This window comes from Thamnophis elegans, chromosome Z (assembly GCF_009769535.1).
Source record: "Thamnophis elegans isolate rThaEle1 chromosome Z, rThaEle1.pri, whole genome shotgun sequence".
Taxonomy (NCBI): Eukaryota; Metazoa; Chordata; class Lepidosauria; order Squamata; family Colubridae; genus Thamnophis; species Thamnophis elegans.
In genome coordinates, this window is record NC_045558.1 from 29,672,987 (window position 1) to 29,697,931 (window position 24,945).

At 39.6% G+C, this 24,945-nt stretch overlaps 1 protein-coding gene across 2 annotated transcripts in view; it reads right to left on the bottom strand.

Annotated features, from left to right (window-relative positions):
- The window catches only part of PIP4K2A (phosphatidylinositol-5-phosphate 4-kinase type 2 alpha), a 65,134-nt gene extending 46,030 nt beyond the window's left edge, over positions 1-19,104 (bottom strand). The window contains exon 1 of one of the 2 annotated variants that reach the window (XM_032236981.1): positions 18,540-19,104. In XM_032236981.1, coding sequence (XP_032092872.1) covers positions 18,540-18,680 — 141 coding nt within the window. In that variant the 5' untranslated portion in view covers positions 18,681-19,104. Of the gene's footprint in view, positions 1-18,366; positions 18,515-18,539 lie in introns of those variants that run through there. The other variant, XM_032236982.1, reaches the window with a different exon arrangement.
- Positions 19,105-24,945: the final 5,841 nt, after the last annotated feature.

Here is a 24,945-nt window from a genome sequence, read left to right on the forward strand (position 1 = left end):
TATTATACATAATGGTAACCACACTTGAAAATCCACTTCAACAAAGCATAAAGTGAGAATTGACATTTCTGGATAGCTGTATTGATATCAAAATGAACCTGTAAATTAAAGTCTTCTTCAATTTGATCTCAGTTACTGCTGACTCCATGATTATGGCTATGATAATTTTCATGGCATTAGTACAGAAGTTTTATCTTTTCTGCTTACCAGTTATATACTTCTGATTTTTCTTGGTTTTCACTATCTAAGTACAAAACAGGGGCAACTCTGTTTAAGGGTAATTAACATTAACCATTAACTATAAATCCATACCAAGCCAATTAACTGCATTAAAAAAGCATCTACACACACCTATTTCCTATTGTTTTCTGCCTTAGTGAATCTACCACACCGAGGCAGCTTCAAGCAGTCATCATTTTGCTATGCCTTCCTCAGTAAAATGTGTTTCTGGAAATACTCCAATCTCATTGTGTGACTTCCCTAACTAACATAAAATGGACATACTGTTACTATGGCAAAATAACCCAGCATTATTCATACTGGCACACTTAATTGTACTACTTCCTTTTTTGAGGGGAAAGTTTGTCCATCAGGCAAAAGCCAAGATGTGGGGCATCAATCTTGCAACGTATAATTGAGATTTTTTTTCCGGCCTGAGAGAAGAGATGCTACCGCGCCTGCTTACGTACATACAGATTCTCTTTCTTTCTAAATCATCAGATAACTGTTCTCCTTATTTCTATCATGCATTATAATAATACTGTGGGGACTGTTTTCAGAAGATGCCTTGATTCTACTAGCTTTTCACCTCACACCAAGAGAAAATTTTTTCTATATCCCCTTATCTAGGTTACTCAGAACAGCAACACTTGGTGGCAGTTCCAAGACTGGGCCAAAAGTAGAGGCCTGGGTCTCAACTCCAATTTTACCACTACCACTGTCATGGGCCTTGGGAAATAACACAATGGCCCCCATGACCCAGCAGTCCCCAAGATCTATCACACACTGCTTACCTTCTGTTTGTGTTGACGGCCTCCTAAAATCTACCTGAGGCTACTTTGGGTTACATAAGGCTTTTGTTCTTGAAGTAAGCTTTGGAGAATGCTTTTTCTGAGATTTCTAAAGCCTCCAAAAACTGCATGAGAATGTGGCCCTCTTTGCGACTCCTAGAAGCTGTGCAAGAGCACATCCCATTCTCACACAGCCTCCACAGCTTTTGAAAATCATGTAAGATCAGGGTCTACTTTCAATAGTTGTCGTGTGTTGTAAACACTAATGTGTTACCCAAAATGTCATGTGATGTCATGGATTCACCATCACTGTATATTACGGTAATTAGAACCAATCAAGAAAACTTTGCTCTGAATCGTTTTGATATGAGGCAATGTTGACTAATCAGTTGGAATTGTTTGTGGTATGTATGTGTGCCTTTGAGTCAATGTTGATGACTGTCTGGGCTAGTTACTGCAGTTTACTTGGCTAGGTTTTTCAGATGCAGTTTGCCATTTTTTTCTTCCAAGGACTGGCAGCTCAATGTCTCCTTATTGGCTTTGTGACTATGGCAGGACTAGGACTCATACTCTCCCAATTTCTAATCTGGTACATTAACCACTACATGAAACTGGTTCTTGCTTTCACAGCTAGATTTAAAAAATGCCTAACATTAGATTAGTTCAAAAGGGAGAAAGGGAAAGACAAGACTACAATTTAATCTGATTATGAGGAAAAAATCTATAATGCTGCCAAATGATATAAAACAGAATAGTACTGTACTTCCTGTGCATTTCAAAAAAATTTCTAGGAATTATTTTGCAATAATTGTCACAGCTCTAGAGAAGTATTTTTTTAAACTCAATAACTTTAAGATGCCTGGACTTTAACTCTCAGATTTCCTCAGTCCACACCTCTTAAGAGTTGCCAAGTTTGAAAAACACTATAATAACCCAAAATATGCTGCATATGAGTACTCATCCTATATTTCCTTCTGCTTTGTGACCCCAAAGCTTAGAGATCTTTTGCTTGGAAACCCCATTTTCTAAATTAGCAGTTGAGAAAGTTATTATAGTCTGAAAAAGCAACTGAAAACTGATTGTTAGGTTAGGGGGCAAAGTAAGCAATGTTCACAAAGATAAAGGAATACTTTCAATTATTGAACAATCTTAAAAGAATATCTATTTTGCTTAAGTACCAACTTTTATATTTTAGGCATTTAAAGTTTTTCTTTTCTTTTTTTTGATTATTTAAAAGTTATCAAGAGACAGTTCAACTGAGGCATCTTAAACATTTGGCAACTAATGCTAAATAAATGAGTACATATTAGAATAAAGTACAATCCTTTTTCCCTCTTAAAAAGTAAGTTACAAAAGACTTTAAATTTTAGTATCTCAAGAATAAAAACAGAAACAAAAATGTATTAGTAGAAAAATTCTGTATTAAAATAGTTCCATATTTTTAAATCCAAAATTAAATATTTTTTAAAAAATGAAATGTAGTAACATTTGAATAATTATAATTATAGGATGGCAATATTTAAACTACCTGTTATTGTTATATGCTATATGTTATAAATGGGTAATTTATCCTAACACGTTGTAGGAATTTCCATTGAATATTTTGATGTAAAGTTATACTGATTGCACTATGGCTAATTATTTTATATATGGTAAGAAAAATGGAAAAGATCTCAAGCTTCAAATAGATCTTGTCATACTATTATACAAAAAATAATGTTTATGTGGTTTCAATTACCAAATGAAACAACTGATATAGGAACCGAAATGTTTTAAAAAGAAAGTAAGATTATTCCAATCTTAACAGAGTAACAGAATGAGAAAGGACCTTGGTGGCCTTCTAATCCAAATCTTAGTCTAAATATTACGAAAGGGAAAACGAATGGGAAAAAAAGAAAAATCCAAAATGATCCTTAAGAAAGATGATAACTACAAAATGTTATGTCTGGATAACTGATAAACTACGTCACAGAATTTCTTCATGTACAACATTTTATCTATACAGTCATTTGAACTAGTCATTGTTTTGGGGGGTTTTCTTTTTGTATTTTATAACACATACTCTTCTAGTTTCTAAAAGTTGGGTCCTGGTATAAATATTGAAACTACCATTAATCTGATCAATATTTTTTATATAAAGAATGGTTGCTGCAATTGTGTATGTCTACTTTAATGAAAAGAAGAACTCGGGGTGACATGATAGCAGTGTTCCAATATCTCAGGGGCTGCCACAAAGAAGAGGGAGTCAAAGTATTCTCCAAAGCACCTGAAAATAGGACAAGAAGCAATGGGTGGAAACTAATCAAGGAGGGAAGCAACTTAGAACTGAGGAGAAATTTCCTGACAGTTAGAACAATTAATCAGTGGAGCAAGTTGCCTCTAGAAGTTGTGAATGCTCTAAAATTAGAAATTTTTAAGAATATATTTTCTGAAGTGGTGTATGGTTTCTTGCCTAAGTAGGGAGTTGGACTAGAAGACTTCCAAGGTCCCTTCCAACTCTATTCTATTCTATTCTAATTCTAACTCTAATTCTTATTCTATTCCTAATGCTCAGCTTCTAAGATATTCTGTATATATTAAAAAACCTCTTCTTCTGAGTGGGAAAAAAAGTTTTTTGATTTCATCTGTTTTTATGAAGTAGTTAAAATCTTTAGAAAGGCAAGTTTCTTTAATTATCATGAAACTAGAATGCAAAATTAAATAAACAGAACAATTTTACATCTCATTTCCTTCTTTTATGAGCTACAAGATTTGTACATTACCTTTGCCATAATCAGTCATAACATTTCAACTCATTCCACTAAAGAACCCAGACGTCTGAAAATGCCTTTTTTATTCCAACTAAATATTTTTATCTTCCAAATAAATCAATGTTAGTAGAACAAGAGAATTAAACATTCTAAGATAGTTTCCCATCTCTTGAGACTGCAATATCTAATCTTGAAAAGCAACCATTTTATAACCTATTCCATCCCCCCCCCCGTACTATCAATACAGGTAGTCCTTGTTTACTGATTGCTTAGTTACAATGCCACTGAAAAAGTGACATGACCATTTTTCACACTTACAACCATTGCAGTATCCCCTGATCACGTGATCAAAATTCAAATGCTTGGCAACTCACTCATATTTATGACAGTTGCAATGTCCCAGAGTCATGTGATAATTTTTTGCAAGTCAACGGGGAAGCCATGTTCACTTAACAACTGTGGCAAGAAAGCTCGTTAAATGGTGCAAAACTCACTTAGCAAACATCTCACCTAGCAACAGAATTTTGAGTTCAATTGTGCTTGTTAGTTGGGGGTTATATGTAGAAACTGGTAGCAGGTAAACAAATAAGCTTCAAATTTCACCTTCAAGTGAGGAGAACACCACATGCATTGTTGCCAGATAGTCACAGGGGAGGAAATAAAACTATGTAGTTATATTGCATTAAGATAGTCCCCATGGGCTGGAATATTGTTGAAGGAGAAAAAGGCAAAATGGAAGTGATGATAATAAGAAAAGCCCATTATTCCATGCTTTTAAAAAATGGATAGCCTTAATTAGAAACTGCTTTCACACACAAATCAGTTTGCCTTGAACCGGAAATGCCTATGTAGAACTATGTGGGAAGTTGTACAATCGGAGAATTTTTCCATATCTATTGGCGATAAATCAGTTTCAGAACAGATGAAGGTCATTATAAAAGATCACTAAATGATGTCTGTTATCCTTAAAAATTAATTCAGTTTATAACAAGACTGGGCTTATTACCCTACCCTGGAAAATTTCCCATGAGAAAATATTATTCAGAAACTTCTGTGTATCTAATATTTCATACTGCCCAAATATTAAATATCATTAAATATCAACCCAAATTAAAATATGAAGGCCTTGGCACTAAAAGTGTTTAAACCAAAATATTTAACATTTCAGGAACATCTAGTAAACATTTCTTGCTTTGATGTTTATTATTACCCCAGAGAACAGATTAAGTGTTCTACTGAGAGCTGTCATAGTAGCATGCAAGCATGAAGACACAAATGCTGTTTATCTCATTGTTGGAAACTCTTTAGGGTGCCTAACTAAAAATGGCAAATTCCTGTATTTCGCTTCAATGCTTATTCTTTCCATCAAGTTTTGAGGTGGACTGGAATTCTCTTGCCCCTGACTACCAGCTTGTGCCTAAACAATTTAACTGCCACTAAAAGCTCAAGAATGGGCAATGGATGACAAATAAAGACCCTATTTACTATTTTATAGCTCCTGAAGCTATCCCAAAGTGCAAATTGAATGTTCAGTATCATTCCTATTGGAAATGAAACTGAGAGAGCAGTCTCAATCCACTCATTTAAAAAAAGAAAAGAAAAACTACATCAAAATTATTTTCAGTTAAAAACCCGCTTCAGTATCCTTCCAGAAACATAAAAGTACAAAGTATATGAAGTTGAGGATACACACAGAACTTTAAAAGATAAGGAAACTAGAGGAGTTTCCTGAGTTAATGGTTGCTTGATTTCCATGCCAAATCATAAAGAACAATCATAATGGAGAAAGTACAATGTAGTTATGCAAAAGAAGCAATGCTTGCTCAACTTTAACATGTTGTGTTTGAGTATCAGATTACTCTGTTCCCTGACAAGACAAGCTTTTACCAAACAGCTGTTATAGCTAACTACTCGGAGTTAATGGAACAGATCCAAATACTATTGGGTCTTTGAAAAAGTTATTTAAAGCTATAACTTTTGAAAGCTGAAATTCTATATTTAAATAAATTTACCTTCAAAAAAATAACCCAGCTTTTTCTTATTGATTTTCATATCGGAAAATCAGGCAGATGGGATGCATCCGCAGTGGCGCAGTGGTTAGAGAGCAGTACTGCAGGCTACTTCTGCTGCCTGCTGGCTGCCTGAAATTTGGCAGTTCAAATCTCACCAGGCTCAAGGTTGACTCAGACTTCCATCCTTCCAAGGTGGGTAAAATGAGGACCAGATTGTTGGGGGCAATAGGCTGACTTTGTAAACTATTTAGAGAGTGCTGTAAAGCATTCTAAAGTGGTATATAAGTCTAAATGCTATTGCTATTGCTCTCCAAGACCAGGAAACCAATTTGGGGATCTAATTTGCATAGCACACAAGGATAAAATATTATATACTTAATTTAGCATGTTGCATGAACCTAATAATTATGGCTTGCAAACTTCCATTTATAGTTTAGCATTCTATATGAATGCAGGAAACTGTAGTTTATTTAAAAACCACGATTAACCATTAACCCTAGTATCATATTTAGGTTTAATATGTTATATGAAGCCAGTTTAAATAGCACATTTCCAGGAACTGCACATTTCTATTAAAATTATCTACATAATTTGTAATCTACAAAATCTAACACAATGTTATATAGTAGTATAGTGTGATTCTTAAAAGAAAGCTAATTAAGGCACCACGTTAGAAACTGAGAGACTATAAACTGTAGTCCAATCTCAGGCACAAGCCAGCTAGGTGATGTTGGACCAGTCCTTCTCCCTCAGCTTTAGGAAGTAGCAAGGCCAAGCCATCTCTGAAATTTTCCCAAGAAAACTACAAGGACATGTCCAAGCAGTTCCCAGGAGTCTACACTGACTAAAGGAACCAAAAACAAACAAACAAACACAACAATTTATTCTGTTGGTTATGTATGCATTCATCTCTTTTTAACAAACTTGGTTTCTGGCTGTAAATAAAATAAAATAGAATAAACTAAACTATTTTGGAGTGCAACTTGGGGGTGGCAGGTGGGGAGGGATAGGGAGGAGGAGAAGCGAGACGCACATCTTACCTGACTTCCGGCTCCGTCAATGGCGAGAATAGTCTTACCTCAATCGGTTGTCAAGAGCTGGGCCCCGATTGAGGATCCCTGGGGTGGAGCCCACAACCCAGTGCTTGAGAGGGTCTTTGGAGGGAAAAGCCCCTTTACGCAACCCAGCATCTCTTTCAAGTGGGCAGGAAGCTCCCTCCTACCATGTAGCCAGCTGGTTGAGAATTGGGCAGTCCTGGGAACCGCTCACCAGCTGGACACGGAACTCCAGCAGGAAGATATCTCCTTTGGGCTATTGAGCACCAGCCTGCACACCTACTTGGTGTGGCAGGTGCCAGGTTACAATCCTGGGTCTGGTGGGTGCTGCAGCTCTCATGCCAGCTGTGCATGAGGTAGTTCCAGAGGGAGGTAGTGGAGGCTGCTGGGCAGCAACCAGGGTGAGGTGGCTACAGAGCCACTGCAGGCAACCAGAGCAGCCCCATGCTTGCTTGCCTTGCAGAGCTGGCATGAGAACTGCAGCGGCTGTCAGGGCTGGCACTCAACAGCCCAAACATGTGACAATGCAGGCCGATGCCTATCACGTGCCCAAACACTTTTCAACCGCTTTGTCTCCCTCTGGGCGAAAAGTGACCAGTTCAAGAGATTGAATGTGTGTGTGTGTGTGTGTGTGTGTGTGTGTGAGAGAGAGAGAGAGAGAGAGAGAGAGGGAGGGAGGGAGGGAGGGAGAGGGAGGGAGGGAGAGAGAGAGAGGGAGGGAGAGAGAGAGAGAGAAAGAGTGGAGAAGAATCGAGTAAGAGGACCAAGCCTCCCCTGCCCAGAAGCAACATGCAGGCAATTCTTGTTACTTTGAGAGGCTGAGCGTTGCAAAGAAGAACGAAGCAAGGCAGTGGGGTGGTAGTGGAGGAGGATGAAGCAAGGCAGGGGCTGCGGAGCTGCCCCAAAGCCCCACATCAACTTACCTGAAGGCACTTCAGTCAAGCCACCCATGCCAAACCCCTGCCCCTCGCCAGGGCAGCCACATCCCTTCACTAATCTGTTTTCCAGCTCCATTCTCCGCTGCGCATTCAGGACAGGAAAATTAGTCTGTGTGACTATGGTAAAAAAATACCAGCAATTCAGACCTTCCAACTTCTCGCCAAAAAAAAAAAAAAAAAATCTCGCGAAGTTTGAAGTAGTCCCAGACTACTTTTATTGTCCTGCACGTGGCAGTGGAGAATGGATCAGGAAAGCAGGTTAGTGAAGGGATGTGGCTGCCTTGGGAGGGGTGGGAGTGACGGACTTGTGTGTGTGTAAGAGAGAGAAGGAGAGAGGGGGGAGACATGGAGAGAACATTGCTGCCAGCCCTGGATAACTCTCCGAGGTTGGATCGGATCTCCCTTCCCTCTCTCTCTCTTACATACACACCATTCTTTCTTTGGGATCATAGCATAGGCTCCCCTCCCAAGATTGCAAGACTGAAGGTTTCTGATGGAGCATTTTGGGAATATGTGTTGTGCTGCAATCCCAATAAAGAATGAAGGAAAAGGGGGAGGAGGCCAGCAGCTGGGGAGGTCCTCTGGAGATCTGGGCCAAATTACACAGCCTTCGTTGGCTTAGCAGATCAGCGGACAACAATTAAGGGGCTAAATCTCCATGAGGTGACCGGGAAAGGGAAGGGCTGCCTCCTATACTGGCTGCGCCCACCCCTTCACTAGCGCTTATTTTCAGGGAGGGCATTAAAGGGCTAAACCTCCATGAGGTGACCGGGAAAGGAAAGGGTTGCCTCTTATGCTGGCCACACCCACCCCTTCACTAGGGCTTATTTTTTGGGGGAGCATATATTTAGGCCCACCCCAAAAATCAACCTCAAACAACATTATTCAGATAAATACAAATGCACTGCAACAACCCAGAAAGCCCCAAAAAGGAAAAAGGCCACTTATGTAACATATTTGAACAAAATGGATATCCACAGAAATGTATCAAAAAGGACCTGACCATTTAATCCAGTTTAGTAAAATCAATGTATGAAAAAGATAACATCGCCATACATCCAAAACATTTTAGAAATAACCAATGGACTATTGCAATCACACAGCATCACCATAGCACACCAACCAACCAAAGCCCTCAAAACATTTTAAGTAAACCACAAGACTAGAGAGCCCAAGAAGAAAAAAACAGGAGGCATCTACAACATGCAGTCTAAGAACTATAATAAACACTATGTAGGATAAACAGGGAAAAGATTTGAATAGTGCACCCATGAACATCAACTAGCAATTAAAAACATTAATCCCACCACACAAGGAAAGATTCAGCCATTGTTTCAACTGGGAAGCTATGGACATCCTATATCAGATTTAAAAAGAAAGAAAAAAAGTTAAGAAATTCCTAGAAGCCTGAAATTCAGACAAATCAGTCATTAGTAAGACACATAGAGATAAACTAAATTTATATATTATTCAAAAGAGATGAAAAGAAACCTAAAAAGGAAACAAAGAGACCAGAACACATCACCTCGAGCACCCTGTATCCAGATAAGTGGGAATTAACATCAGAAAACAATTAAGCAAACAGAAATGATATCCTAATCAAGGAACTATCAAAAAGAATACTGGCATTGTGCTAGCCCCGTCAGTCAAGGAATTCCAGCTGGCAGGTTCCAGAAGAGGAGCCTTTTCAGCCATGGCTCCTTGGATATCATACTCTCTAAGGTGAGATCTGCACGAATTCTCCTGACCTTCAGTAAAGGCCTAAAGATCAGGTTTTGCCAGTTGACCTGGGGTCCCAACGGGGAGGGGGAATCACTCTGGAGATGATTATCAGACTAAGAGAAGACCCAGGTTCTCAGTGTTCCCTTCTATCTTTTAATGATAAATGGTTTATTGCACGGTCAGCCAGATGTTCAGACTGGATTTGACATTTTTATCCACTTAATTGAGTCGTTCCCAAGAACCTGGGATAGGAAGATAAGGATTTGATGGCGTTATAGGTATCATCACAGGGTGTAAGCTGTTCCAAGTAAAGCTGCCTTTTGCAATTGACTGATAGTGAATTTGTCAATGTTGATAGTGTTCAAATGTTTGCGGGATGCACCTAAGGCATCTATGACTATTGGTGCTAGCTTTGCTTTCTTTTGCCACAGTTGCCCTATTTCTGTTTGCAGGTCTTTATATTGATAAGTCTGTGGTGTTAACAAAAGCAATAGCACTTAGACATAGCAATAGCACTTATATACTGCTTTACAGTGCTTTGCAACCCTCTCTAAGTTTACAGAATCAGAATATTGCTCCCAACAATTTGGATCCTCATTTTATCAACCTCAAAAGGATGGAGGGCTGAATCAACCTTGAGCTGATCAGAATCAAATTTCTGGCAGTGAGCAGTGAGTTCCCCTGCAATACTGCATTCTAACCACTGTGTCACCATGGCTCCTTGTTATGTTGTATTACGAGATAGGTGCCTGTCTGTCCCAGAGCACTTTAGCTTCTTAATTTTCTATTACTTTTTCTATGTTATGGTCCCACCAGTTCTTGATTGCAGGCAAATGATACTTCTTGCAAATCTTCCAATGCACCATTGTTGCTACTTTGTCATGCTGTGGTTTACAGTCAGTCTGTGCAATCTTATTGCAATCTTCTTGCAGCAGATAACCAGGTGGTTCACTGTTTCTTCAGCTTGTTTGCAGAAGCAACAGTTGTTGTCTGTTGCTGTTTTCTCAATTCTGGCTTTGTATGTGTTTGTTCTTAAGGGTTGCTCTTAGGCAGCCAGAATTAGCTCATGTTTCTTTTTCAACTTTCCTGCTCTTAGGTATTGCCAGGTCTTATTATTATCTATTTCCCCCACTATTTTTTAAATGTATTGGCCACGTAGAACTTTATCTTCCATACCTCTTTTTTGTTGTTCATTTGGTCTTTCTTGCAGGCCAAGTTTGGTCTCAAACTCAATAAGCTTTTCTGGTATACTAGCTTTAGTGTATCTTATTCACTATCCTTCAGATACTGTTCCAATGCCTTTTCTTCTTCTTCAATTGTCTGACTTGCAACATAATGCCCATATTTTCTTTGGCAAGTAGAGTCAGTCAACACTGCTGCACAAATGAAGGACATAATTCATTATCATTATTTGTCTGGTGTTCCTATCTAGATTTTTCAATTCTACTTTTTGGCCAGTCTGCTATTGTTTATCAATAAAAAATTTAAGAAACAAACAAATAAATAAATCTGACTTAAATAAATTTAAGCTTTGGGATATCACTGATACATCATGTCTATTAAGTTTCAAGATCTTAATTTTCCCTGCAATGCGATTTTTTATACCTACAGGAGGTGCGCAATTCTACAAAGAAAGTTTTTATATTTCCTTCACAATTCTCTTTAATATTTTATGATTTAATATTTGAAAATGGCATCTCGGTAGATCAGTTCTGTCCTACTTTAAGATGCAGTACAGATAGTTCCCAATTTACAACCACAATTGAGCAGCAAATTTCTTTGCTGAGAGATATTTGTTAACTGAGTTTTGCTCCATTCTTTGACCTTTCTTGCCACACTTGTTAACTGAACCACGGCAGTTGTTAAGTTAGTAACATGGTTGGTAAATGAAACTGGCTTCCCCATTGACTTTGCTTGTCAGAAGGCAGCAAAAGGTGATCACGTGACCTCGGAACACTGAAAATGTCATAAATATGAATCAGTTGCCAAGCACCTGAATTTTAATCGTGTGACCATCAGGATACCGCAACAGTCATAAGTGTGAAAAATGGTCATTAAATCACTGTTTTCAGTGCTGTTGTAACTTTGAACAGACACTAAACTAATTATTAAGTGAAGGGCTACCTGTATGTGATTTACTTATATTGGTTTCCAAAGGAAAATGTCTATGGAGATTCTCAGTCATCCAGGTCATAGTTGCCCCAAAGATGTATTTTCAAGAGAGGCAACGACTTTCTGGTTTTTCTTTGAAGATATTTCACTTCTCATCCAAGAAGCTTCAGCTTCAGTCAGAGCTGAAGAAGCTTCTTGTATGAGAAGTGAAATGTCTTCAAAGAAAAACCAGAAAGTCCAGTTGCCTCTTGAAAAAGCACCTTTGCGTTTCTAAAGGAAATGCAGCAACATTAAATTTAAGCAACATTTGCAACAATGACTAAGTAATTAGAATTCAGAATATTCTAATTTAATCTGTAAGAATGACCAACCTAATAATCTATTTTGACGGGTGTTGTAAGAGTTAATTTGATTTCATATCTGAAGGGCATTGTATCAGAGAATTCTGAATTACAACTATTTCTATAAACTATTAGGAAGAAATAGATGGTCTTCTCAAATAAGCTTGGCATTAGACGCAAAGGGAGAAAAGGCACCCCTCTGAAGTACTTGAAAATGCTTTTAATTTATCCTATACAACAAAGAGGAAGATGGTGTATGATTTTCTGCCATCCATTCTAAACGTCCTTTGCTTTTGTAGGACAATTCATAGTTCAAAAATCAATACATTTATGCTTCAGGAATTAGGTTTATCGTTATAACATTACAGAATGGTTGACAGTTCTTGAAGTATCTTTCTAAAAAGAATGGGTCTGGTTTGTACAAAAGAATCAGGATTTAGAAACATTCCATTGAGATATGAGTCACCACTGTCGGAAGACATCTCAACGAACAAGCATAGACAACAACAACTATGAATAATGAAAGTGTGGTCCTTTGACTAGTCTTTCAAAGGTTTCTGAAAAAGCAAAGAACAGAAGATTGCCCAAAAGTGCTGTGAATGGCAGCAGTCTCCCATGGGTTTGAGCACCAAGAGCCGACACTTTTGTTCTCAGTAATAGTTGAGTCTTTATAAAGCAATAAGCCAGCCAAACTCACTTTCCAATCACATTCAGAAATGTTCAATGTAACCATTTTATTGCTATTAGAGACCTTCAAAACAGTGAGTTGAATTTTACATCTGGTGAGTTTTATCTTAAATCTTTGGATTTAACAAATTTTAAACAGAGATTTAAGAATTTAAAATAATATATAATTGACAGAAGGCATGCACGCGCGCACACACACACTAGAATTTTGGTATAAGAAAGTTTTAAATAGAGCTGTAAGATTTGGAAAAAATATAATTAAATAATATATTCATGGAAAATGATTGAAATGGAAGCCGACTCACATTAGAAACTGAGGCTTGATGAAAATGGAAAAGGACACTAGAGGGAACTAAAGGACCAAGTAGAAATGGCTAAGCTAAAACTTTTGGCTATAAATGACTATAACTTTTTGTTATCTTGAAAAGTTTTTGAAAAATAGACTTAAATATTGATAATTAATATCTGAAACGGGATACAAATTTCAATGAATAAATGGAAGATAAAAACAACTTTAAGAAATCTTTTATCTGATATGGACATTACAGAGTTTTTAAGCCATGAAAGACAAAAATTGAAATTACTAATACTAACAGGAATACAATAAACAAATCTAGAAAAGGATGTTTAATTTGTAACAGTAAATGAGAGTGAAAGTGTATGTCAGGCACAAGCAACCAGAGTTGCTTACAAATAATTGAGGTAAAAGTTTTATTGACTTCTATCTATGTTACAAGAATTTTCCTAGACTGCTTGCCTTCCCCTGGGAATGATCAAATAATGGCTTCATGAATCTTGGGGGAAGTCAAGCTTATGTGTTTTGCGGCTGTGCAAAGACTCTAAGCTAGGTCTCACTCCTTCCAGCCCATGTGGTAGTTTCCAACGGTATTAACATATTCTCATTGTGACGAAGCTGAAAATTATTTCTTTATTTTCTTTGTTGCCTTATTTTACTTTTTACTTTTTTTTTTCTGTGCCTTCTGAACTTCTCTTTTATAAACTAATTTATCTTTATTATGTTTATTTGTATCAGGCCAAAGAAACCAAGAAGAATATGAGTAGTTAGTTTAGAGTAGTTTCTTTATTCATCTTCCCAGACTAAAGACTTATCTGTATAAACTATTTGATATATTGTGCAAACCAACTGAGGGGAGGAAAGCCTTTGTTCTTTTCCTGCCTATCGGTTCCAAGATATATTGTGTCTTTGCTCCCTGAATCATCCCCTCCCTCATGATTCTGGATTACATTCCACCATAACTAGAAATGTCAACAAAGTAATTTAAAAAAAGGCTTTAGACTATTAAGATGACCTATTCAGATGCATGTATGTATGTATGTATGTGTATGTATGTGTACATATGTGTAGGTATGTGTATGTGTGTGTATATATATCCATGTAATTGCACTAATTATGGGAAATATTTAGTATAAGATATTAATCCAAGCTATATTATCAATGACAAAACCAGACTGCTTAACATGAAATAGTTTGTCTCTAAAGTCAAGAATTCTTATTTTATTAATAACTGACCACAGAACTATAAAAATATTCTTAAATTTTGTGGCAAAATATTTACTAGTCTTTTGGGTTTCTTTTGAGGATCTAGTACTGATATATTCAGAAGAATCTTTACCACTGATTTCGATTTTTTTTTAAATCAATCCCACATATGAACTTTTAAAATTTAGTTCGAGGCGGCATTTTTATTTATCCTTGGACTATTAGATCTGGAATGCAAAAGTCCATATGGCCACTAGATGGCAGTTAAGAACTGTCACATGATGCTTCATTGGATTCCCCCCCAAGCCCAAATGTGATAGTAATTTTCTAAACAAGTAGAGCAATCTAATAAAGTATGTACTCTCAAAAGCTAATCTTTATTTTAAAAACTCAAAGACATTTAAATAGCCATTGAATGAGTCAGTATTAATTACTTTAGGATACTGTGTGTTTACTTATGTTAGCCCAGCAGCTGTTGTAGATTATGCAACTGTAATTTTATTCTGGACTGTATTATGTTACTTTATCTCAAATTGTCATGAGTATATATTGAAGATGCAGGAAATCAGTAAAAATGTACTGTTATTTTTTAAGCAAATAATTCTCTTGCCTTTTTTAAGCCAACACCCACAGTCAATATTCAGTTTTCAATCACTGACATAATAAAGTATTCAATACTTTAGGACAATTCAGACACCAAATCCAAATTTCATAGAATGATATGCCTTTAACTGTACTTAATGCATTATGTGTCCTAGCTTGATGTGAATCCTCACACATAAAATATGGAAAGGGAAGTGTAAAAAAAACCCCAAAACCAATTTTGTTGTATTTAAGTACAATGACAATAAAGATTATACTTATATACCAAATTATCCAGAAGCCAATGTATGCAATACCAAACAATTGTTAGCTTGATTTTGTAAAAGTCTTGTTTAGAGTTGTCAGCAAATTCATTTCTTGCCAACAAATATCTAAGAGCTCGTCAACAATCTCCCATCAAAAACACATGGATACATTTAGTAATTCCACACTAAAGGAAATGTCCTCTAAAAGGTAAGTACAAAGTAAGAATAGGTGATCAGTTCTCATACTTTTATGGAGGGGGAATCCCAAATACTTCACATTTACTTTTTCATTTGTTTATTTGATGTGAGATATAAATAATTTGACAGAGATGAAACATTTAGGATAACACAAAATAACTGGTGATTAGGATGGGCATTCCAGCATGAGAAAATATGAAATGATGAATAGAGTTGAAAAATCTACAATATATTTGTGCTGCCTGAACTATTGGTGGCAGAGCAAAAATAGAATTCAGGACTGTACAAAGCAGCAATATAAAAAAAAGGGTAATACACTGAACAAAAAAGAGAATAACACGGTCATAATCTCTGCGCAACTCTGTAATCAAATACGCAAGATGTTTAGGCTTTGGCTCCTATCAATTCCAGTTGGTGGCAAGGTTTACAGGAGCTGTTGTGCGAAAATGTAGAATTGTTGAGAAAACAATTACTTGCCAAATGAATATACTACTTTGAACAGTTGAATTTAACTGAAGATAAAAGGAAAATTTAACTCTCACACCTCCTTTTCTCATTAAAGGTAATTATTGATAGTGAAACCAGTAAAATGTATATTTCGAGGTTTACCTTTAATATTATTACAATTCAACATATACTGTTTTCTGAATTATGAGTTGAGTTTCTTTTCACTTATTTAAATTCAAAACTGAAGATGCTGTATAAAATGCATTTTCCCAGATGTACCAGGTTCTTAGCACTGTATTAACTCTGGAAACTCTCAATAAAAATTTAATTCATTATAAGCAACTTACAACATTACTATTACAGATAACTGTCTACACAATCAATTATCAGAAACCATCCTCCAGATCTGCTCTCTTCTCTTGAAAATGTAACAATATTAGACTTAATGGAAAGTTTTCATGCAGATTTCCTCCTTTTTCATAAAAAAAAGTCTTGTTAGAAATTTCAGCAAAGGACAGTGCAAACTAATATTCATGTAACTTTGAGGGAAAATAAAATTCTACTTATGCAATGAAAGGTTAATGTTACCCTACTTTTGATTTCTCTAAATCCTCTATTTGTATTTCAAGAAGAAAGAAAATGTCTACTTTAGAATCAGAGGCTGAATTAGCAAACTTCCTCAAACCTCCATATTCATGTGTGGTATGAGCAAATATGTGCACATATACATACATTCATCTCTGCTCAAGGAAAATCATCTATTGTATTTTATGTATAGCATTGTCAAATTAATCACAGAACCAATAGTTGGCTACCAGTTCAGCCTACAGCAGTGTTTCTTAACCTTGGCCTTTTTATGAGGTGTAGACTTATGTTCCAGAATTCTACACCAGCCATGTTGGATGAGGAATTCTGGGAGTTGAGGTCCACATCTCTTGAAAAGGCCAAGTTTGAGAAACAGTGGCCTAGTGTTTGTGAAATCATAACTATATGTGATGTGAAAGTTGCCATTTTCCTCAAGTTAAGGAAGTTTTATGTTTTGAACAGCACTTTGGTATGAAAGTTAATCATGCCCAAGCATTTTCAATATAAGCATTCAATGAATTTATCTGAACTCATATTTACAGCAGGGCACAGGACCAGCTTTCCAGGAAAAAGAAGACAGTGAATTAACCAGATTTTAGAATCAATGTGCAAATACCAAATATAGCTTCTACTAAAAGATGTGGCAGCTAATATATGTGGACATACGCATTACGCAATAAAGCAAATTCTCATTATATTAAAGTCAGACAATACTACTAAGGGGGGAGCACATGATTTGTGCTCTATTAGCTATTTCTTTAAGCAGCTTTTCCCCCTTTAATGAGATGTTAATTCTTGTGCTGAATAAAAAAAGGAAACAAATTTCAAAAGTTCACAAGAAATAGCCCGCCATAATCTTTAGAACCAATCTTTGTTGCCACACTGAACAAAACCCTGCATATTTGGTCTATGTGCACACATGTGCATACACGCATACTCACAAACACACACCTGCAGTATTACTTCCCCTAACTAGGTGAATATAATTCTCATACAATTACAATGACACACTTTCTATACCATCGACATTCTGTCATTTCTAACAGCTTAGATCACATGAGTTTCATCATTATCAAAATCATGTTATCTTCAATAGTATTTTTCTTCTGTCAAACTACATTTTACATTTCTTTTCTCCCTGGTCTCACTAGCATAATACTGCATAGTTAAATGAACTGTTATTCCTAGCTGAGAAACAGGACACTGCAGTAGTCCAAGACAGCACATTGCCATCACCTTCTCTATTATAGCGACTCTACCATATTTTATCCCAGACATTCCTTACTGCTCTGCTTCCAACTCCATGATCCATTGAATGTACTGGGGATTAGAATGAAAAGTTTCCCAATTCCTCTGCACTGTTTTATGACTGCTTTTGTAGCAATACTATGAAAAATACATTCAAATTGGGGGGGGGGTGTACTAAAACCATTAGACAAGTAGACATTCAATTATGTTGCTGTCTATCAACCATCACAACAAATATGCATACTGTGACATGTGCACTGGGTTTGGACCCCAGTGTTCTCTGGGTGAAGATGACCCCAGGAAATTGCATAAAAATAGTTATTTGTCCAATCAAGATAATGTCTGTATAGCATTATGAAGAGTCATCTTTGGGTGCTTATGGCAAGCACTAAAGGAAATATTCTAGCAGCTGATATTTAGCCCTTGCTTGAAGCAGAATTACTTATCCTACCAAAATACTGACAGTATCATAGGCACTGAAGGCTTTGCAAAGATGCAGCCACGCATAAGAACAGAAAAACAATGGGAAGCTGCACACCCACAGCTGTTGACATCCCAAAGGAAACATGGCACTGCATTAGTGAATCCAAGAGGTTATCTATGCTTTCTGCAGAAGAGCATCTCTTTCCCCGGAATGAAATTTTGTATCCTCTTTCAATCAACTACACCGATCCTGTTATGGAGCACCGCTACTTCTGAATTCCTGCAGATTAGTCTAAATCCGAGGTGTGAAAGAGCAAGATGGCCCTGCAAGATTGGGGGGAGGGAGGGGGGGAGTTGCAGTCACAGGGCAGCAGCAATTGATTAGAAGACGAGAGCTACATCAACCCCATCACACCTTTCTAATGAAAGGAGGGAAATTAAGGCAGGCGGCAACACACCTGCAAAACCGAAGGGAATCCTCCTCCCTACCTGACGGCTCTCCACAGGCGCGGGACTATAGTTCCCATCGTGCTTAGCCGGCAGCTAGCCGGGTCTGATGGACTGTCTCCGCAGCCCCGTTGCGCCAGGAGGGGGGAGAAACTACAGCCAGGCGAGCCTTTCCCGCCCCCCGGAGTCGTCTGCGCGGCAGCGGCGTCTCTTACCGAATGGTTCACTCCCCACATGAGGACGCTGAGCAGCGGATCGCTGGCCCGGAAGAGCTTGACTTTCTGGGCCACGAAGTGCTTCTTCTTGGTCTTGGTCTTACTCGCCATAACGGACACGATATTACCCGGGGCCGCCATGGGAGCCGCCGAGGAGCAACCCAGGAGGAAGAGGAGGAAGAGGACGGCGAGGGTCAGTGCCCCGGAGCCGCCAACGGGCAGGGGAGGGAAAGGAAGAGACGGCGGGAAAGGAGGGGCCAGTAAAAGCAAGCAGCCCTGCTGGCTGGCTGTCTCTCAGGCAGCAACACGTCGGGCGCTAGCGCGGCTGCGGCAGGGAGCGAAGCGGCGGGTTAGTCCCTGGCACGGCTTCTGCTACTGCTGCAGCTGCTGCCCCCGCAGGGCGATACCAAGAGCATCCTAGCCCGGACGCTCGCACCGCTCGCTGGAAGGGCCTGCGCTCTCCCTCTCTCTCCTCCCCTCGCAGGCCCCGCCTTCCAGCCTCTGGCCGGGAGGAGGCGAGGGCGGGAGGGCGCCGTCGTACCGCCCCCTCCCTCTCCCGGGCCTTCTCTGTATCTGAGCGCCCCGCCTCTCTCCCCCAAGAAGACGCATCGCTCTCAGCGCGGAGTTGTAAGGCTAGAAGATTCAGCCGAGGCGCGCGCCTCCTCCATGAGAGCATGCGCAGAAGTTCAGGGCGTGCGCGGCAGGAAAAGTGAAGTCTTCGTGGCATTCTCTTTGCCCGACGTTGGGTCTTGCTTTCTCTTCACTCTTCCTGGGGCAGGTAGGGGATGCAGGGTAGCGGATGAGTGACAGGCTTTCATCACCACAGCCCACAGTGAAGGGATTTGTCTTCTTTTTTTTTGTAGCCAGATAGTCAAGTAAACAATGGGTAAAGGCTGCAATCCTAAATCCAATTCTTAGGAAGAAATATTATAAGAAATATATAGGATTCAGATAATACTGCTAAACCATAATGGTTTGAAATTAGGGTACAGTGTTACGCCAACAATTATGGTTCATGCAGTAATCTATAATTTATAATACAGTTTCTCAACCTTGGCAACTTGAAAATGTAGAGATTTCCAGAATTTTCTCTGCACGCTACCTCCAGTAATATTGATGTACAGCTCTGCAGTGCATTATAAAAACTCAGTTCAATATACCAGTGATGGCAAACCTATGGCACATGTACCACAGGTGGCACGCAGCACCCTCTCTGGGCATGCAAGCCATTGCCCCAGTTCAGCTCCACCATGCATGCATATGCACCTCCCGCCGGCCAGCTGGTCTTCATATTCTGTTGTGCATGTGTGGGGTGGGGCATGTGCAGTGGGTGTGCACGCATATGCAGGGCACATGCAGAGACATACATGCATGGTGGTGTGGCACATGCAGTGGTGTGCATGCATGCATGGGGCATAGCGATGCACAGAGGCATGCGTGCATTGCATTTTGGGGATCCAGGCACGCAAATGCGCATTTGCGCACATGCGTTATGAGCACTTGGTTTGGAAAAGGTTAGTCATCATTGTAATATACCATACTTAAACCAGACTTTAGAACAATTTCCAGGCCTAGCCCAAATAAATTCATACAGTGTATCCTAACTGTCCCCCTAGGAAATCTCACTGCATTCTTCATCGTGATGAGGAAGTAAACTATATGGGATGTAATAATATCCCGTGTAGACAAATTGCAGGCTTTAAAATTTGTGGAACAATTTACCTGGAAGCATCATGGATACATATGTAAGAACAGAAGCAGGTATGAAATGCTGAATAGGTAAAGCAACTCTGCCTTCTAACAAATGCACTCAATATGGACCACAGATCCACTATAATCACAGCAACCAAGATCAGCTCATTTAATACCATTGTCATACTAACTGCTATCTATGTCAATGAAACCTAGAAATCTACAAGAAGAATTCATAAGAGCAATGTCTTTCAACAATGTTGTCTCAGAAAGTTCTTTATATCTCATATCGGTCCCAAGTCACAAATGAGGAAATACTACAAACAAACAATTCTTGAAGACTCTGGAGATAGTCATAGAATGCAGAACATGCTTTGCTGGACATGTGCTCCAGATGAGTGAGCAATGTCCAGCAAAGATTGCAATCAATTGGGTACCACCAGATGGTTGGAGAATAAGAGGAAAGCTAAAAAAAAATCTGGTGCCAAACATTTCAGGAAGAACATCAACCTTAAATGGAAAGGTGAGATGTAGTCAAGTCTGAAAATTGTAGAATATGCTTGTAGTCTAATGTGCTTGGCACAGGATGCAATCATGATAATACAGGTATATAAATAAATGTGGATAGATTGCACCATTGTTATCTGATTCAACAAATGTTACAAAAATTCAGTGTAACACTACTTACAAACTATCAATGAAAACTGTGTTCAGCCATGGTAGTAGTCATAACCAGGGTTTGCAAGTCACATTAACGAAGTTTATGTCTGACACTGAGTTAAAACCAATGAAACAACATTTGTACTAAAATATACGAGGATTGCACTGGTTGGACACAGAGCTTGTCAGCTGGAAAGTTGCCAGCTGGGGTTCTAGATATGAGGGTTGCTCAATGGGTGAATTCCCTTTACTTGCCCCAGCTCCTGCCCACTTAACAGTTCTAAAGCATGTACATATATACATAAATTATGTATTGGTTCCACAAAACACCATGCTGCTCAAATAATAAATGTGGCATTTACTTAACTGCATTAACAATTGTCACTGCAGGCTATTGGTGTCTCCCATTTTAGCACAGTACTGCATTACTAAATCATTTTTATTGAATTACTCTGCTTAATCCAGAACAGTGCTATTTCGGCTGTTCTGAATGTTCCCTGATATTATTATATTTTGTTACAGCATGGGTGCTTTTTACTAGCACCCTATTCAAGTCTGATCCAAATTAAACTAGTGGTGCTTGTCCACTATCCCCATACTGGGGATGTGGACAAGGCCATGAGAGCTGTGAGTGCCTCCACATGTGTACTGGACCCGTGCCCCTCCTGGCTGGTTGCTAACAGCAGGGAGGTGACACGGGGCTGGATCCAGGCGGTTGTTACCGCCTCCCTTCGGGAGGGGGTCTTTCCCCCCCGTACTTAAAGAGGCGGTGGTGAGACCCCTCCTGAAGAAACCATCCTTGGATCCAGCCGTTCTTAACAATTACCGTCCAGTCTCCAACCTCCCCTTTGTGGGGAAGGTTGTTGAGAAGGTGGTGGCCTTTCAGCTCCAGCGGTCCTTGGAGGAAGCTAGCTATCTCGACCCATTCCAGTCCGGCTTCAGGCCTGGCTACAGCACAGAAACCGCTTTGGTCGCATTGACCGATGACCTCTGGAGAGCCAGGGACGGAGGCTTTGCCTCCATCCTGGTTCTCCTTGACCTCTCAGCGGCTTTCGATACCATCGACCATGGTATCCTTCTGCGACGACTGCGGGAGGTGGGGGTGGGAGGCACTGTTTTGCAGTGGTTCTCCTCTTACCTCTCGGACAGGTCGCAGTCGGTGTTAGTTGGAGGGCAGAGATCGACCCCTAGGCCCCTAACATATGGGATGCCGCTTTTCAACATCTACATGAAACCGTTGGGTGAGATCATTCGGCGGCACGGGATAAAATACCACCAGTATGCGGACGATACGCAGCTGTATCTGTCCGCCCCGTGCCAACTCAATGAAGCGGTGGACGTGATGAACCAGGGACTTGAAGCTGTTAGGGACTGGATGAGGGCTAACAAACTCGTGCTCAACCTAGATAAGACCGAGTGGCTATTGTGTTTCCCTCCCACCAATTCGGCACGTATTCCACCTCTCAGGCTGGGGGGTCAAACATTATACCCCTCAGACAGGGTCCGCAACTTGGGAGTCCTCCTGGATCCACAGCTGACTTTCGAACACCATCTGTCAGCTGTGACCAGGGGGGCATTTGCCCAGGTTCGCCTGGTGCACCAGTTGCGCCCCTGCCTGAACCGGGAGGCTCTCACAACAGTCACTCGGGCCCTTGTGACCTCTAGGCTGGAGTACTGCAATGTGCTCTACATGGGGCTGCCCTTGAAGAGTATTCGGCGACTTCAGCTAGTCCAGAATGCGGCCACGCGAGCGATTATGGGTGCACCCCGCTTCACCCACATAACACCTATCCTCCGCGAGCTGCACTGGCTACCTGTCGATCTCCGGGTGCGCTTCAAGGTGCTACTTGTCACCCATAAAGCCCTACATGGTAGTGGATCTGGGTACTTGAGAGACCGCCTACTGCCAATTACCTCCACGTGACCTATTAGATCTCATCGATTAGGCCTCCTCCGAGTTCCATCTGCCGGTCAATGCCGACTGGCAACTACGCAGAGGAGAGCCTTCTCGGTGGTAGCTCCGACCCTATGGAACGATCTCCCCGTGGAGATTCGTACCCTCACCACCCTCCAGACCTTCCGCACAGCCCTCAGAATCTGGCTATCCCGTCAGGCCTGGGGCTAAGACTGTAACCCGCCCGAATGGTATGAATGTTGTGTTTTTTAATTATGTATTGTCTTATATGTTAAAAGATTGTCTCCCCCCTCCCCTTTTGGTTGTGAGCCGCCGTGAGTCCCCCCAGGGAAAAGGGCGGCATACAAATAAACTTCAAATCAAATCAAAATCAAACTAAGAACCTGCCAGTCACGCATATACCAATATACTAGTATGGCAATGTTTTTAAGTAATTCTATGGAGGATCTTCTTCCATTTCTCACCAGAGTGCGTTGACCTCCTAAATCTTGACAATTTCTAAATTGATACTTGTTTTACTTATGGATGTATAGATAGTCCTCAACTTACAATCACAATTGGAACTGGAATTTCCATTGCTAAGCAAAGCAGTTGTTAAGTGAGTCGTGCCTGATTTTATAATCTTTTTTGCCACAGTTATTAAGCAATTCACTGCAGTTATTAAGTAAATCAAGGGGTCATTAAGCGAATTTGGGTTCCCCCATTGACTTTACTTATTTGGAGCCAGCTGGGAAGGTCACAAATGCTGATCATGGGTTCCAGGGATGTGCAATCATCATAGTTACATGCTGTTGGTTGGTATCTGAATTTTGATCACAGGTGTAAGGATCTATTGTAAGTCATACTATTTTCAGTGTCTTTGTAACTTTGAACAGTTGCTAAGTATAAGTCAAGCATTACTGCATACATATGAAACTGAATTGCAGAAAATTATTTTAAATAGGCATGATTATATTTGGTTAGTTGTTAATAAGTGTTTACTAATTTTATTGGATGGATGTTTATCTAGCTTGGACTTATGTCTTGTCAAAAAAAAATAGCCATTATTATTATGTGGCTAATGTTTGGTGATATTCACAGCCTTTGGGGCTGGCTGGTAGCTCAACAGCTCGAGTCCTAACCAAGGACCTAGGAACTGTTAAGGTAACATCGGAGGATATAAGCTGTTCCAAGTAGGGTGGTTTTTTGTAGAATTATAATTATTATACAATTGTATCACAGCGGCCAGTTGTTTCGCCAGATTTGGCATTGGTTACTAGTCGGGCCCCACCCAGGGGCCTAGGACGTCATAACGTATTTTCGTAATATGCGTGCAGATCCAAGCAGTGCGGCTTTTTGCATTTGACTGATGGTGATTTTGTCAATTTTTAACTGTTTTAAATGTAATTCCAGTGCTTTTGGAATAGCACCCAGTGTGCCAATTACCACTGGAATTACCACTGCTGGTTTGTGCCATAGTCGTTGAATTTCGATTTTTAAGTCCTGGTATTTTGCTATTTTTTCATGTTCTTTCTCGGAGACCCTGCTATCACCTGATATTGCGATGTCTATGATTGTGACCTTATTTTTCTCAACCAGTGTGATGTCTGGTGTATTATGCGCCAGTATTTTGTCCATTTGTATACGGAAATCCCACAAGATCTTGACCATCTGATTTTCGGTGACTTTTTCAGGCTGATGTTCCCACCAGTTTGTTGCTGTTTTAATATTATAATTTTTGCACAAATTCCAATGGATCATTTGTGCTACTGAATTGTGCCGCAATTTATAATCAGTCTGTGCGATTTTTTTACAGCAGCTGAGTATGTGATCAACAGTTTCATCAGCTTCTTTGCAAAGTCTGCATTTGGCATCATCAGAGGATTTTTCGATTTTGGCCTTAATGGCATTTGTGCGGATAGCTTGTTCTTGCGCAGCCAGGATTAGTGACTCTGTTTCTTTTTTAAATGTACCTGTTGTTAACCATAACCAAGTTTATTCACTGTCCACTTTATCTTTTATTTTTTCCAGAAATTGGCCGTGCAGTGCTTTGTTCTGCAACTCTCCATTCTTGATTTTATCACATCTTTTCTGTATTCTTGTTCGTCTGTTGGGCCTTCAGTAGATTTTTGTTCTTTACTTCGATTAATAGATGTTCTT